The sequence below is a fragment of the Gallus gallus genome, chromosome 1 (genome assembly GCF_016699485.2).
Source record: "Gallus gallus isolate bGalGal1 chromosome 1, bGalGal1.mat.broiler.GRCg7b, whole genome shotgun sequence".
NCBI classification, from domain to species: domain Eukaryota; kingdom Metazoa; phylum Chordata; class Aves; order Galliformes; family Phasianidae; genus Gallus; species Gallus gallus.
In genome coordinates this window covers 131,548,656-131,566,335 of record NC_052532.1, presented here as the reverse complement: position 1 = coordinate 131,566,335, position 17,680 = coordinate 131,548,656, and the positions used below count along the sequence as shown (strand labels likewise).

The window sequence follows — 17,680 nt, the reverse complement described above, 5'->3', positions numbered from 1 at the left end:
TGCTTTCACTGGAGTAACAATCTTTAAATCTACAGCAGATGTAGAACACATTGACAGTAGTTGAAATCTCAGCTACATTACACTAAAAATGTGCTGTTCTCTTTCAAAATGACATGGCAGCTGGAACCAGTCCAAGGGGAGGAAAATGTGCTGCACATTTACAGTACTTACAAAAGATTCTTTTCACTGTTGATGGACATTTAAAATGCTTGTTTGAAATGTTATGAACATGTATACATCTCCAAAGACCTACAGCAACGCTCCAATGATCAGCTTGCTTACTGCAGAAGAGAAAGCAAGAGACCATTAAAAACAATGCCCATTCATGAGGGGGAAAAATATGTTAGGTCATACAAAACCAAGAAATTTTAGCAAAGAGAAACAAGTTTGGCTTGATGAAATTGTTGTTCATGGTTCTGCAATACAAACGACTTACTTTAAACTTACCAGTGTAACTCTATCACTTTATGATTAGTGTGTATGGCAGCATTTACAAACAATGTTACTAAATACTGACTTTATACACCATTACAGCTGTTTGAAAATTTCTACGACCATCAAAGTTTTGAAGTGATAATATACAACACTTACGTTCTCAAGGCTTGCTTTGGACGACACCTGACTTTCAAATTAAAAAGTTCCTCGGAAGTGCATTCTATGTTACATTGTCCATAACCTCAGAATGAATGTGTACACGTATGTGTGCATACATATACTTTTGTTCTGCAGTGTGTGCTCATATATACACACAGTTCTTCGCTGTACGTATCCACACATACATGAGTATTCTCTACATTGTAAAAGTTCATATATATATATATATTTTTACATATAAATATATATAAACTCTGCAGGCAAGTAGTACTTCACTTGTTATAATTGAAGTCCTTTAAAAAAGTTCAGTCACTCAGTTAACATAGTATAGCCAGTAAATTAAGTTGAAAAGAGAAAATGTGAATGGAAACACCATTCTTGACCATCTGTCGATGGCATTCACATCTGTTAGATCAGGAATTTTTATCTTCAGTTGTGAAGACCTTCTTCGTAAATGGCCCCTCTTGCTGTGGGAGCCTGTTCTGTCTGATGAACGCCTTCCAAGGCTTTCACGATGTGAGCTTTGTTTTCTGTACTGGATTCCTGAGTTGTCAAAGGATATCGTTGAATTTCTGGCATCCGTAACGCTGGTTGTGACCTCGTTGCTTGCGACCTCGTTGTGAATTTCAAGAGATGTTAGCAGAATGTTTCCATGGGTGTCCACCTACAGGGCAAAAGTGGAAATTTCCATTGTTTTCAAAATATTTGACATATAACGACAAAGTGTGGCTGTATTTACATCTCCAAAATCATATGCATTTTAAGAAAGCAATATTCATTTTAAGCATATGATAATATTAGAAAAAAATTGGAATATTCAGCTGCTTAAACTGAGGCAGGTACTTAGATACTGTTAGAAAAGGGTTATCGCACTACCAACTACCACTACTAGTTGGCATATTTGGCAAAAGCAACCATTTTCCTCTCCATTTAAATTAGCCGTGCTTTAAAGGATGGAGTATTTCAGTGAAATCTCTGTATTGCTGGCAGTGGGAAAAGAAGGTAAAGGAGGGAATCTCTCTCTGCAAGAGCAGGAAATTAGTTAAAACTAAAAAAGCTCTTTTTTTCACAGGAGCACCTCTCCTATGAGAAAAGGTTGAGGGAACTGCGCTTGTTTAGCTTGGAGAAGAGAAGGTTCTGGAGAGACCTCATTGTGGCCTTCCAACACTTGAAGGGAGCGTATAAACAGGAGGGGGAATGGCTGTTTACGAGGGTGGATAGTGATAGGACAAGGGGGAATGGTTTTAAACTGAGACAGGGGAGGTTCAGGTTAGATATTAGGAGGAAGTTTTTCACTCAGAGGGTGGTGATGCACTGGAACAGGTTGCCCAAGGAGGTTGTGGATGCCCCATCCCTGGAGGCATTCAAGGCGAGGCTGGATGTGGCTCTGGGCAACCTGGTCTGGTGGTTGGCGACCCTGCACATAGCAGGGGGGTTGAAACTTGATGATCATTGTGGTCTTTTTCAACCCAGGCCATTCTGTGATTCTATGATTCTGTGATTCTATTCAGGCTTTAGAAAAAAGAACAAAGTGCAGGTGAAATCACAGTAAGCTCTGGCCTGCTGATCTCCTTGTATGTTGGATTCACACACCTTTTTTACAGCTTTTCTCTTATGCTTTTCCTTCCATATACATTTTCCTGATTTTTTAATGTTGGCAATGCATAATTATATTTTTTTTCTACTTGGATAAGTAAGTGATCTTAAATAGGAATAACACTGCTAAACCGAGGAAACAAGTAGCACTCCTCTCTCCAGCCTCCATCTCCAGCAGGAGGTGAGCACAGTGCTGAGCAAAGCTGAGGAATGTGATGCCATTACAGGAAATAAGAAGAAGGTTCTGATCCTTTTTTGGTCTTAGTAAAGTCTGGGTTTGATTCTGCAGCCCCCTCCAAGTAACAACATAGTTGGGTATAGCTCCCTCTGTCCAGAAAACTTCAATTTCCCAGGAGTGGGACTGACAGGAAGTCCTGAGTGATGCCATCTCAGGCAGCATTTGGTTGCTTTGGTGGTGGGGCACTGCAACCCTTTGTGCCCCATGCCCTGCATGCTGGAGGATAGGCAGAGAACAAAGCTGATGCAGGGGTCAGCTCCAACTTCCCATCAGCTTCTGGAAAAGGAAATAAACTGCTCACTATAAGATAAATGCGCTGTGCTGGGTATTTTCAACTAATTAACATTTGTGTAACTGTTCAAATGAGTGCAGTTTCCTTCCTAAGTCAAGAAGAAATTGTTAAACACGGCATAAGCAGAATAATTTCCAGATCTATTTACACAATTTATTCAGCTACAATTCAGCCTGTGATTTCATTCATTACTACCTTTTTCTAAATGGCCACCTGATTTAGATAGGTGAAATGTGTTGCACAGCTGAACATCTCATCCTGGAAGCATCCGTATAAAAGCAGCTGAGAAAACACAGCATGGTCATGACCTATTGAAGTTTGTACAGCCATCCGATACCAGGTCTGCTGGAAGCTTTGTGTGATGCAGTAAAAGTATGCATTGCTATGTGCCTGTACCTATGCATTTAGCTTTTTCCAATCCCGTTCAATTTTTGAAAAATTGATATTTCTTTCATTAATTATAGATACGCAGCTTATCTTTTCTCTAGGAAATATATTTATAGTCATATTTACATAGTAATAATGCTTTGACAAGCTTCTTGCAAATGGAGAAAGAACACATAATGCAGTGAACAACACATAGGTAAGAAGAAAAAAAAAATCCTAAGGTATCCAAGACATCCTGCTGTTGTAGGCAACACTGCATAATGCTGATGAGTGCCTATAAATAAAAATAAACAACGTGAAACAGAACCATGAGGAGGAGAAGCCTCAGTGGTGATTAAGAATTTATTTTTCCCCTGGCAGAAACCTGCTGGGTAGAAAAGTATGGGCTTGAGGTTTGTAGAAATGTGTACATGCTACTGAGCAGGATCTGCAGCTGGGGAATATACACAGCTGTACAATACAACCATGGACACCATTGCTGCTTAGAGTGGTCTCTGAAAGTCATCGATTCATTTTGCATTGCATTGTTTTTTCCCCACAGTCAGTACAAATTATGATCAGGATTTATAATAGCATTGTGCAAAACATCCCTACAATTTGTAACTTCCTTATGAAGCTTAAAATTACATCTCTCATCTAAGCCTCTACTCATTACATGTCACACCCTTTCCCATCTCCTCCCAGACTTTGAGAAACGCTACATAAAGTTCTTTCAACTTCCTCAAAATGCCCCAGCAAGGAGTATTTCACTGGGCTCCACTCTGGACTTACTGCCTTCTCTTTGCAATCTCTGCTCCCTTTTCTGTCTGCCACCTCCATATATGAAGACATTATCCAGTCCATAGGTACTTTGTCTTTCCATTGAGACCTGGACTGTTTTAACTGAGGTGTCAGCTTGTACTCTGGAGGGTGTATCTCCAGGCTTCTCCTACACAAGGAAAGTATTAATCTGATTCCACTTATTTCATTACACTGCACAGCCTGCTTCACCTTATCTGCCAACCCTGCATGCACCCCTAATGGAATTTCTGCCTCTGATCTCCCAGTGATACTGCCACTTTTCAATGCTAGATGCTGCATCTATAAATCAAACCAGACAGGTGGTCAGGAAAGTAGCAACACTGATGTAAAAGCTTTGTCTGAGCACACAGTTACACCCTATGAAGTTGCAGGACAACATATATTTTCTGAAAATGTTCAAAAAACATACTTGGAAACAGTTGTGAAGTGCATCTCTTTGCTAATAGATTGAGATTAGCGAGCCAAATTCAAGGAAGGAGCAAATGGAGAGGTTTGCAGAAACTGAAATCTAACATGCTTGAGACCTATTCCTGCAAACTGTATTGATTTCCTCTGAGGTTTTGGATAAACCTTCAAACTCTCAATAAAGTTACAGCACTATATCCTAATACTTTGTGACAATCTTAAGATGATCTTGCAAAGTAGAAACACATAATATATGCAATGCATTAGAAAGTATTTGCACATAAACATGACTTCTGAGTGATGTGAGTAATGATTTAAACGACTTTGACAAATGTACAGAAGCACTCTAAAGGAATTAAGAAGCACAGTGACAGGCTATCATGTGCAAGTTGAATCAGGTTTGTTTGAATATACATGTAAGGAAAAGTCTCACATGAGTGCACATGAGTATTCCACAGTGGCTCAAAGGAAACTATTACTCTAGGTACAGATATAGATTATGTAAAGCAGCTGAACTGATTACAGACTAGACTACACATGACAAACAAGATCAACATCTTTGATGAAACCTCTGTTTTACTCCTTACGAGCCTTATAAGATTTTATGACCTGGCTCAAAAATGTCACAACATGCGCACTGGAAATTCTTCTCAAAGTGTTTCCGCAAAAAGTCAAGCTTTGTTCTTGAATACTGTTATTAATTGGAGATGACAACATTTGGCCAATTTCTCTTGCTCCTTATGAACCTAAAGATTTCTCTTTCTTGTCCTGTCTGGAGTCCCTGGGTCTCCAGTGATCTCTTTTCTGCCTGAACCCACTCATTCCCCATTTCCCCATCTGCACTCCTGTATTCCCATCTCTTCCCTGACACAACCCAGACCTGGTTGTTCCCATTAAGTGTCTCCCAGTGAGCCCACAAAAGTAGACGAAAGTAGCTGAGTGCCAAATCATTAACCAATTCCCTACTGAATAAGCATGGATCTAAATATGCAAAACTGATTCTCTTATTAAATTTAACAGCATTCCTCCCATGTTTAAACAATAACAGCTCCTGAACCAGAAGGTGAATGGTACTCACATAACTCCATTTGGAAGATAGGAAACATGAAATGCAGTAAGACATACCATACACTAAAAAACAGATTCATTTTTGTAGGTTCACCATTTCTTAGCAATGTGGCAGTAGGCCTCTTCACCCATGTAACCAGTGATAGGATGAGAGGTCATGGCCTCAAGCTGCATCAGGGAAGATTCAGGTTGGATATCAGGAAAAATTCCTTCTCAGAAGGAATGGTGATACAGTGGCACAGGCTGCCCAGGGAGGTGGTGGAATCACTGTCCCTGGAGGTGTTCAAGAGCTGTGTGGATGTGGCACTGAGGGACGTGGTCAGTGGGCATGGTGGGGGTGGGCTGCTGGTTGGACTGGGTGATCTCAGAGGTCTTTTCCAATCTTTATGATTCTATGATTCTATGATTAAACTAAACATATTACACAGCAAATTCATCACACAAAAATAAAATAACTGAAGTTAAAAGAGAAAAATTAGCAGAAGGCTCACAAAGAAACTGTAGTCTTAATCTTGCATGAACTCTGCTTCACCAATAGGCTCAACTAGGACAGTATGTTGTAGATATGAAACTTCTTTCACACCTGGAAACTCCACCATTTACACTTCTTACCTCTAAGCAACAACATAGTGACTTATTTAGATGTTAAATATTATGTTTTAAAATAGATTAATGAAAAGAACTGCTGTTATATACTTACTTCTAATTAAGATTCTTGGAAAACTTCAGTTTTAATGTCAGTTTGAAAACACTTGACTAGGGTCAGGAAACTACAGAACAGCTTGATTTACTGTGAGACAGTGTCTGAATTGCTTTGGGTTCATTTAGTTCTGTTTAATATTTCAGAAATTTTAAGGAGTACTTTACTCCTTCTGTTCTTCCTCATAAGTCTTTCACTCTACTACACAAAAATAAACAGTGGAAGCATTTTGCTTAAACCCCATAGGTACATTTAGGAGTTCATCAATCCCAAATTTTTAAATACCGTGTAAATATTTTCCATTATATGAAGTAATATAAATGCAAATAGCAGGTTTAAATAACAGGAAGAAAAGCTGTCTCTTTATTAGTCTTGCACTATTTTACATCAAAATTACTATTCAATAACATTACCCCACAAAATAGATCTCCTCTTAAAACTATAAAATAGAAATTACTTTTGGTAGTAATTGTAATCCAGCTACCTGATTGTTACCTGGTCTGCCTGGTGCATGCACAAGGGGTACACTACAGCTTTTACCTTCTTTACTTATGTGTGAATGACTTTCTAACACGTCAGAGACCAGGCCCTGAGTGCTATCTGTGTTTCAAGCAATGTTAATTGACTACATTATGCCTCAGACATTTTAAAAATAATTTAAACTGCAAGTACAATAAAAATGATATTGTTGAGTATTCTCACTGAGTCTAAAAGTTGATACCTTACTACTTTAATAAAATTGCTTATATTAATTAAGAGGATCAAAATAAATGAAAGAGACAGTTAAGTTGCTATCAACATAATAGGTAAAACTAGGGTAGCCAGCAGAACTGGGAAGATGGAAAGATGTTGAAAATAAAAGGAAGTATGAAGTATAAGAGAAGTTAGAAAGTTGCATCCCAATATTACTGATAATCAAGTAGGGATGGAGTTTGACAATTATCCTTGTTGTATTTGAACTAAGTTTGTACACAAATGATCCCTCAGTGCACAATGAATGTCATAAACACTACAGAATTAGGGCTCTTCTCACAGGAACTGTGTTTCTCACCCTTGAGAGATATTTTTCAAAACTTGGCACCTACTCATCACACTCACGCTTCAGAAATATCCCACTCTTCAAAACAGCACTGAAAAAAAACCATCCAGAAAAGATGAAGATAAGATGCACAGGAGAATACTGCCAGTTTTGCTATTCTCATATTTCCCAATTTAGACTGAGTGATAATTCTACCACAGGAGCCAAGACACTCATTCTTGGAAGAAAATTCCCCTTGTGAGAACAGTTGCTACCATTCACGATGCTTTAAAAGCAATAAGTAGATGTAAAGTGACCTCAGCCTCCATTCTCAGTAGTGGCTGGTAGGCAGCGTTGCCTTGGCCAACAATCAGAGTCTGAACTGGGAACCTCTGGAACTAAAAAACCATGCAGCAACTGCTGGCTAGAAGGGCCTTTTTACAAAGGGTTTTATATTATTTTGTTCAAAGGAAGCTATTCCCATATGTCTGACAGCCACAGGGGGTTGAAGCTTGAATGAGCTTGTGTGATAGCTACCCTCCTGATTGATACCCCGAGGCTGAACTTTTGGTCCCACCAAACTGAAAACATAAATTGCCACAGCGTGAGCTAAGAAGAAGTATTTTTAGCAGGGGACTGTAACAAATCATAACCTCTATGGATTGGCCCAGAAGGAGCAATGTCCAAAACACATGCTCACCAGCTGATTATGCCAGTAGCCTCTATGACAAGAGAGAACAAAAAGTGAGAACTGGATTGCCTTAGAGGTCTCTCATGCTGATTTAGTTGTAAATTAGGCTGTATCTGAGCCTTATTTAAAAGAAACAATTTATGTAGTAAAACTGAAAATGCACAGAGAGCTACAAATGAAGCCTGACTTTGCCAACAGAAACAAGAGAAACAGAATTGATCCATAACAATAGTGATCAATTTTCAAAGGAAAACAGGCCACCTGTTTTTACGGGCCACCTATTCTTTGCTGCCAATTTTTCCACAAACAGAAGACTTTAATTCAGGCACTAATATCATAGGCAGAGGGAGATTTATGAAAAATAAAGACCCAGTTCTTCCTAGAGCTTGTTCTTATATATGAACCAATTGATTGAGGTTTCCAAGAAAGAGTTTTCAGAAGTCTACTACTAGACTATCATTAATTTATTTCTATGTTTGTTTGTTTGTTTTTTCCCAAGTGCCCTGAGCTAGGACTCTAAATCAACAGCAGAGAGCTCATGCACATGGTTTATTATAAGCAAATTCAATGACTAAACCAAAACAGAAAGAGAGATCAACCCACAGTGGTAGTCTTAGAGACAAACTAAAAATAAAGTGTTTTTCCAGTTTTATATCTAAAACCTTTTCAACCTTTGTTCACACATTTTTACAGTCACCAAATAGTAGGAGTAGTAACAGAAGGTGCTGACAGTTGAGCCCTTCCCAGGACATCCAGCCCAGCTCTAAAGCAAGAAGCAAGTAAGTGCCAAGCAGCCATTATTTCCATCACATTTACCAATTTTCAAGACTCGCTGAATTTGAAGTTTGAACTCAATGCCTCTTCAGTGCCCCTTGAAGAGGTCTGAGTCAAGTTTGCAAAGCTTTCAGGTAGTCTTCCTTGGCAAACTCCAGCACGACCACCTGTCTGCCAACATTGTCAGATGCCTATACAGCACAGTATACAGTGGGCATAATCCAGAACTGTGGAAGCTGTGTTCCTGCTTCAGGGTTGTGATCTCTGACAATCCTGGTAAACTTTGTTCAATATATGTTTTCCCTGAGCTGAACATCCTGAAAGCAATGGGATCTCTGGTCTGCTCCAAGCAATCTCTTCTGCCTTGAATTTGCTAGTGTTTTATCAAATGAGAAATTATGGGCAGACATTCTACATTTGCTGAATGTGCATTTTCCATCTATTTCTTGTTCCAAAGGAAGACTCCTGGTCAGATCTATTTCATGTCATTTCTGGTCAGACATTTGCACTACTTCTCTTAAGACACTGAATTCAGCAACCGCAGTGAAGCTCTGTAGATGTCATGAGTTGAAGCTGACCACACTTCATTATTTATCATAGATGTGTTTAAATAGCAAATATTCACAGACAGTATGAAGTAGAAGTATGCAGAGATCCCTTTCACATCTGGAATTCTAAGTGACAAAGTAGCAAACTGCTCTTTCAGTTCTGCCGTGCCGCTCTTGTCTTAAGAGATTCATGCTTGGCCAATATTAAACTAGCAGAAAAGTCAGAACAGCACACAGTATTTGCTTAGGATGGTTCAGAAAGAAAAGAAAAGGTCCTAAGTTAAAATGAGATAGAAAGGTTGATGTTTCATAAAGTTTAACCAGGTCTGGTATATAAAAGTGATGTGATGTGGGTATTAAAAAAAACACAACACCTTTTCATTCATTTAGAAATTCACACTGCTTCTGACAATACAGACTAATTGAACTCGTTATTGAAGAACAGTCAGGCATTGGATGGTATTAAGTACATAATGAATTCTATAAATCATTTAAATGGATGAGATTCACTAGATGGTTTTCATTGGGAAAACAGAACCTTAGGGCATACATCTGCATTACCTGCTTGCAGCTAAAATCTTCTCTATTGCTTTCAGTTGTGATATTCTTTTTTTCTTCCATTTGCTTTCTTATTATTATCACTACTTACTTTTCCAGGAAAGGGAATTCAATCTTCCTGCTAGCTTAGTCCTAAGCAATGCTGCCAACTGTGATGAGATCTCGGTTCCATAATAGAATGGACAAAAATGAATGTATTGCTTCAAAAACTATTTCACATATATGAATGCCAATAATTATGTGGAGTTCTGCATTACAGTTATTATGGAAGACATGATCACTAGAATAATAAAATGCAGCTTGAAATGACTTTATGATACCAGTGTTTAATAAATAGGTAGTATTTTTGTCACAGCAAGCACTTCTAATCTATAGCTAATAGAAAAAATAAACTACAGTCTTACTCAACAGAACTGAACGAAAAAGCCTCACTGGGAGCATTTTAGCCAAAATAATATGTTCTACTGGAACTGACATAGTTTGCTAATATCATATAGTGTTGGATATCTTGACTTTTTATTTCAAATGAGAAAAAATGATATTTTTTGCACAAAGTAATACTCAAGGAAAGGAAATAGGATGGAGTGTAATCAGCACTGACCATAGTAACACTATGATTCAGAAAGCCATCTGAAAGTTTCTCTGGGAAGCATGACATTCTGCTGGCCTTTGCTAGCAGTAGATGATAGTGCCACACACAGCATTTCAGCTCTGCTGACCAATTAGCATGAGCTGGACTAATCCTTTATCTGGTCACTCCCATTCTAAACGCATCTGCTTGAAAGGAAGTGAGAAAAAGTATGCTCAGATCCCATATTCCCTTGCATGAATGCAAATTAAACTGTACTTGGTTTAAGCATATAAGGGTCTTTGTAGGTCTGGGCCTTCAGTTTCAAGCTAGCTGCAGTAGTATTGTTTTCTTCTTATGGTTTCTTGTCATACAGATCATACTCACTTAGATTTCTGCACGCTTAAATATATTCTTCTTTGTAGGTAATTGAATACAAAAATGCTGAAGTTTGACCACAAAAAGGAGATGTGGTTGGTGATGTTTTTACACAGATTTTTGTTGTTGTTGTTTATTCCATACAGTTAGCATTTGTAATAAAAGAAAGAAGAGACTATATATAAACAATCCTACCCGGCTGCCTTCAAACCTTGAGCGATCGTTGTTTGCCTTTGCTGATTTTTCCGCAAGTTTCTTCTGCCTTTGAGGGCCTTTTCCGAAGAAAATGTAGTTGACAAAGGCATATTCAAGTAAGGCCAAGAAGACGAATACAAAGCAGCCCATAAGATACATGTCAATGGCTTTAACATAGGGAATTTTAGGCAAAGTCTCTCGCAGATGTGTGTTGATTGTTGTCATAGTCAGCACAGTTGTAATTCCTAGACAAAGAAATAAAAGAGCACATTTCTTACATATCCTAAGTGGATAATGCTTCAATTTTGTTTTCCTTTTTGGCAAATTTCCCTTGTCAGTGCGAAGAAGCTTAAAAATTTGTGAATGCAGTCTCTCAGGTGACAACACTACAAATGAAAGCAAAATTAAAGCTTGATGCATTACTCTTCTGTTACATTTCCTTCTACAGCTAAGGGAAATAGCCAACAAGGGCCCCTGTTGCCACCACAGTGAATTAATACAGCTTCAGAAAAGCCACCGTAGCTGCACTGAGAATCTCTTTGGGATGAACAAATTGACCTGCAACAGGAGGGAAAACATCCTGCAAAACACTAAAATGTATGCTCTTCCAGCTCTGCACTAGCCACCAACACCACAGAGACAATTTTTTAAAGCAATAACGGAACTACTTAGGGATCTGGATAGATAAAACCATGTGAGCAAATTCAGGCAGAGGGACTGTAAAGACATTTATCATCCAGAGCTGAATTTCTAAGAGTTAAGCAGTTGGTTGAAGTTAGCCCTGTAGGGTCCCTCTGAGGTAGACAAAGAGAGAAAGGTACTGCTCTAGAGCAGTTCATCCCATCTACTTTAGACACCTATTTCAGGATCAGACAATGTAGCCAGCTCATGAAGAGGAATTTGAGAGCCCTAGTTATATCAGTAGTCTAATTTCTACATGGCTAGATAGAAGTGAGATGAGCAGTGAGAGACAGACAGGTACACGGATTTGAGGAAAGAAAAAGCCAAGAAGGGAGAGAAGCATTTTTATAGAGATCTACTGGACATTAATGAAGTACCCAGAAGATCTATTAGGTATGTGAAATCCTCATTTATTTGAGAATGGACATAGCACCCAAAATATATTACCAGTGCATTGTTTTGAAAGCCTGGTAAGAAAAGCAAATTTATCATCCGTCTGCTCGAATTCAAAAGAAACTGCAGGTTCTTTATCCAGAAATTTTATGGGAATCAAAATCAAGGAAGGCTGAAAACACTGATTTTTTTAATAAGTCTGACACTGACACAAGCTGCCCAGCGAGGTTGTGGCTGCTCCATACCTGGAAGTGTTCAAGGCCAGGCTGGATGGGGCTTTGAGCAACCTGATTTAGTGGGATGTCTCCCTGCCCACGGCAGGCAGTTGGAACTGGATAGGCATTCCAACCCAAACCATTCTATGATTCTATGATTGATTCTGTGATATGCAGCCCAGGCTTCTTTAAAAATTGTATTGTGTGTAGCACACCTAACTCACAGTAAATTGAAGACAACAACTGATACATTGGGATTATTTTCAAAGAAATTTTACCAAGGTCTGTGGAAAACCTCATTGCCAGCACATGGAATGGGTGAGAAGTCTAGAGGATGGCTGCAAACAGTATCGCATATTTGCAGCCCAGTGGATTTCTCTAGCCTGAATTACCTTCTTCCCTTGTAGGCTTACATGCAATTGCTTCTCATAAGGATTCTGAAAATTACCTAAGATAAAACTGAATCTTGTATCAGAAATCCCACAAATTCCTCTTTTAACATACTCTTGACATTGCACCATCATCTCACAAATGTTTACCAAAGCCTTGATCAACAAGCAACTCAGAAGCACACACAGATGAGTAATTAATACCCACATTTTTAGTGTCTGTTCCCAGCTGTTGTCTAGATTGCAGAAATAATTCCTTAAACACCACATGGAGAGTTTTAGAAGCTCTTGAGAGAGCCAGCCAGAAGATTAAGCACACTGACTAGAAGGGTGGTCATCACTAATTTAAAGGAAATACATCTCCTGGAACAACATCCTGGCATGCTGCAGGCAATGCCAGTAGTCATGTAGGATCAAAATCCCCCTTCTGAAGATCAATAATTTGCTTTAAAACACAGCTGGAGGAGGAGCAGCTGACACTCACCTACAAGACAATCAAGTGATTACAACCTTTGCCAAGAGAGAACTCTAAGATTACTTTTACCTCATTCAGAGAAATTAATTCAGGAACTTCTAAGGCTAAGCAGCAACAACTCAGAGTTTTGAGCAGCAGTGCCCCAGATTTGATAGTTTTGAATATAGCTCTTGAGATCAGCCCTGGATCAGCCTCTATTTGCAGTGTCTATTGCCCACAGACTGTGGAATGAACTACCCTTTCTTCTGTGCCTGGGTTTCTTTGTTGAGGAAACTTCCTGGTTCAGTACAGAACCAAGTTACATATGTCCAAAAGTGCAAACACTGCCTTTAAACTTCAATATAATTTCTTCTCAGCTTCAAGCTCATAAAAGTGTCTACACAAAAGAACAAAGGATTAGACCCATGGTACTGAATTTTATTATACAAATATCAGATGATACAAGATATAATTATCAAGGCACTAATTGTGTTCTGAGAAAAACCTATTAGATGGATTGTCATTCTCTCAAAATTACTTTCTATCATTTGGAAGTAGAACACCTGAGCTCTTGAGTATTTTCTGATTTTTGCTGGAATATTTCCATTATCACAGTATATTACTTGATGAACCAGGACCTCTTGTGCTACAGACAAATAGACAACATGAGACTGACTTTTCCCTTATATGAGGAAAAAAAATGTATGAACCTGTTATAGAGAAAATGGAATCTCATTGGGTTTGGTAACTTCTGTCTAACCATTTGTTCATTGCAGTTCTGGCCAGCATTTAAAATCCAGGTGCTGACTGATGTATTCAAGTGTTTTCTTAATTCTGTCATGATACCTCCAGGGTGGATCTTTGGTATCAATAGTTCATTTATGACTACAACAGAGCTGTTCGGACTCTACACTTCATCTCCCATGAAGCTACTACTTAGCTGCAATATGCTGAACACGCATTGGCTGTTCAGTGGTAATTCCAGACTCTGTCATGTATACTACACACATATCCACCAACTAATCCACTTAATATGTAGAACTACTGTAGCTACAGAGTAACTGCAGCTAGTATAACGTATTTTCAGTCATAAAAGTTCAAAAGCTAGGAAGTCATATGAGGTATATACACATGGGTATATACACTGGTTTATATTGCAGCTGCCCTCCTTCTGTATATTGGATATTGGGTGGTAAAGTGTACAGAGACAGGGTATCCTATGGATATGTCTTGGAGTATTGGCTTGCTGTGGTACGTAAGAAAATAACTGAGCTAGGGAATATGCTCCAGTTTTAAGAAGAGAAGGTACAGTACAGGAAAAGTTATGTAGCATGGGCTTAGTGTAAAGTTTTGAGTAAGAATGCATATGCCAGTGCAAAACAGAGTTGAAGACAGGATTTGGGGTGAGATAAAATGCAGGAGTTATCATAAGGATTATTTATGGATCCATTTGATCTTCCTTGTCTATAGTTATCTATGAGTATGTTTCCGTAACAGATGAAATACTTCATGTGAAACATTTTGAAGATAGCCTCCCTTATCTACAGGATACTTTGATCTGAAAAGGTCTTGGACTAGGATCACCACCCCGTGCTAAATCCATGTTTTTCTGCCGTGAGGTAAATGGCACTATAAGCTGTCATAAAAATGCACTCAGCGCACTCTGGATTCTGAGGGTGAGACAGGACGTCATGGTCCATAGCTGATGTGTCCCTGTGCTTGAACTAGCACATGGTTCTTGAGGTCCCTTCCTGCCACTATCAGTTAAAGCAGTCAGGACCTCAGGTGGAGGCTTGGAGCCACACTTGTCTTCCCACACTGGCCTGGACTAAAAGCCCACGCTGAAGCCCTTAGCGTATAATTCTGGAGCTGGTCCCCTTGCTGAAGTTACTGACAACAACATTAAATTTGATGAAAACAAGTCTGGGATCCATATGAGCAGCTCATGTCAGAGATTTAATGGTAGATACATTCTTGCATGCAGGGGAAAACTTATCACTTTTGAGGCAATACTGAATGACATGATTTTGACGTAAATGATTTTGGAATATCAAAACACTGACAACATCTTGCAGTCTTTAACAACTTCCAAAGGCTACATTCAGTCTGACATTTTAATATCCCACTCAATCTCAGCACATACCAAGGGCAACTCTTGCTGCTGATGCATCATAATTGATCCAGAATGACACCCATGATAAAATGGTAATCAGTATGGAGGGCATGTAGGTTTGAAGAATAAAGTATCCAATATTCCTTTTCAACCTGAAGCTTAGTGAAAGTCTTGGATAGGCACCTAAGAGAAAGGAAGGAAAAACAGTGTTATTTATGCCGAAGCAAAGACACTTGCAGATACTTCAGTTTCCGTAGAAACTAAAGCATGCACATTTTATGGGGTACTATGACATCTGCAGAACAGTAGGGAAAATGCCTTCACTGTATTACTGGTTGGTATTAAAAGAAAACTTGCAGAGAATATAGTGATATCCAAGCAATTTGTATTTGGGAAGAAAAGAGAATTCTAAATTACCGAACAGATGGATAAGCACTGGTGAGTTTTTAAAGACAGATGCTTAGGTCGCCATGTAAAACGCTTATCTAAATATACAATTTCAAGTCTTAAATGTGCATAGTTTGGTATTTACGTGGAAGAATTGTTCTTGATATGATACCCCTTAATTACATCTGAACTATGAGAAACATGCTACCTGTGGTGTCGAAAATATTATGAATCCAAGTGAAGGAAAACCTTCAGATAACCTCCAAAGGTCTCTCAAATCCACTAAGGCTGAACAGAACTTTTCTTCAAAAAATATTTTAATAAAAAAAATGAAGAATGCATATGTGTATACATACATGATATACACAGGATTCACATTATTATTATAGAATCATTATATATTGTTTCAACCAGAACAAATGATGAAATAATGAATAATCCCAATGTCAATTTTTAAAAAACAAACATTATATTATTTTAGCTTCAAATCTGTGTACCTTAAAATTAGTTGCAATCTAACTGAATACAGTTAATATACTTACGATGCCCAGACATTAAAAAAAGCACAATGACTTCTTTTACCAAATGCAAACACAATAAAATCTGAGTGCAGTTGTACAAGAAAAAGATACGCATTCACACAACACCAGCTCCATGTCTTCAGTGTTCCTGTTACTAGTCTTAGATATGATACTTCTAATAGCTTACCTAAAAGCCCTAGTTAAAGCCAACAGTGCAGAAAACCATTTCTGAACATACCAAGGATCAAATTCCACCCATGCTGCTGCAAACATATGCAAGATGTGATAGAAATAAATCAGAATTTACAAACGTATTAAAATTAATATGAACTTAAAATTATGTTCATATTTTTGCATATGAGAAACAACGTTTGCCCATATATACATGAATGGCCAGCAGGGCAAGGGAGGTAATTGCCAACCCCTACTCAGCTCGTGAGGCCCCATCTGGAATACTGTGACCAAGTCTGTCACCCCCAGTGCAAGGAGGATGTGGAGCTGTTGGAGAGAGTCCAGAGGAGATCCACAGAGATGATCAGAGGGCTGGAGCACCTCTTCTGTGAAGAAAGGTTGAAGGAGTTGCACTTGTTCAGGCTGAAGAATGAGGGAGACCTCATTGTGGAGTTTCAGTATTTAAATGCAGCTTATAAACAAGATGGAGACTGACCGATAGAGATAGGACAAGGGGGGATGGTTTTAAAGTAAAAGAAGGGAGATTTAATTTGGATGTTAAGAGGAAATTCTTGGAGGGTGCTGTGGCACTGGCACAAATTGCCCAGAGAAGTTGTAGGTGCCCCACCCTTGGAGGCGTTCAAGGCCAGCTTGGATGGGACTTTAAGCAACCTTGTCTAGAGGGACATGTCCTTGCCCATGGTAAGGTCTTTAAGTTCCCTTCCAATCCAAATCTTTCTGTGAATCTAAGAATGATGGATTTCCCAAGAAAGAAAGCAAGAGAAGGAATAGAAAACTTCAGATTTCTCTTCACCACATTAGCGATGAGTAAGCTTTGGGTCATGCAACAGAAAGAATACTACAGTTTCCAGGCAGCAGAAGCATTCAAAGAGTATCAAACTTTGTATTTGCAAATATTTGCATTTGCAAATTGCAAACTTTGCATACAACATAGCCCCATCTTCTTGATCAGCAGGTAGGAACTAAGAAGGCTGCTCTATTCTATTTCAAAAAGTGGTTGATTAAGCAAGTGACTTGCGCTGCATATATGTGAGCTAGGTGTCTAAGGTTCAATTACATTTACAGGAGAGCCAGTTCATCTAGTCAATCTAGTAAATGAAACCTAAAGAATTATTTCACTGACTCCTGAAATAAGCTCCTACTGGGGGACTGATTTTGTCTCCAGAGTCTACAGACTGTATTCCCATTGATTAGATTCCCATCAACTGTAATAGGAGTTTAGACATCTAATTCAAATGCAGACACTGAAATTAATTATATTCATCTTAAACCAGATCAAAAAGAATTCCGGCCTTGCAAGTTTCAGAGTAAGTTCAAGGCAGTTTGTGGCTCGTGGGTAGTCTAATCAACAGTTTTGCTGGCATCCCAGCCACTTATTGGAGTTGACACTTTTCTTGGTTTCACAGAGGTAAATAGAATGTCATACTGTTTTGTGATGCTTTTCCAGGCTCAAAAATTTATTGGGAGGTCTGGATCTCAGGAAATTTTAGAATGATTTGATCTTTGTTCAAGTTGAAACTGAAA

General features: G+C 38.7%; 1 protein-coding gene across 1 annotated transcript in view; it reads right to left on the bottom strand.

Moving 5' to 3' along the window:
* Positions 1-261: 261 nt before the first annotated feature.
* Positions 262-17,680, bottom strand: part of GABRB3 (gamma-aminobutyric acid type A receptor beta3 subunit) — a 109,882-nt gene continuing 92,463 nt past the window's right edge. Inside the window, exons 7-9 of the mRNA NM_205346.3 lie at positions 15,087-15,239; positions 10,812-11,056; positions 262-1,258 (exon numbers count right to left, since the gene is read on the bottom strand). Of these exons, the coding sequence (NP_990677.1) occupies positions 908-1,258; positions 10,812-11,056; positions 15,087-15,239 (749 nt within the window). The 3' untranslated portion in view covers positions 262-907. The remainder of the gene's footprint in view (positions 1,259-10,811; positions 11,057-15,086; positions 15,240-17,680) is intronic.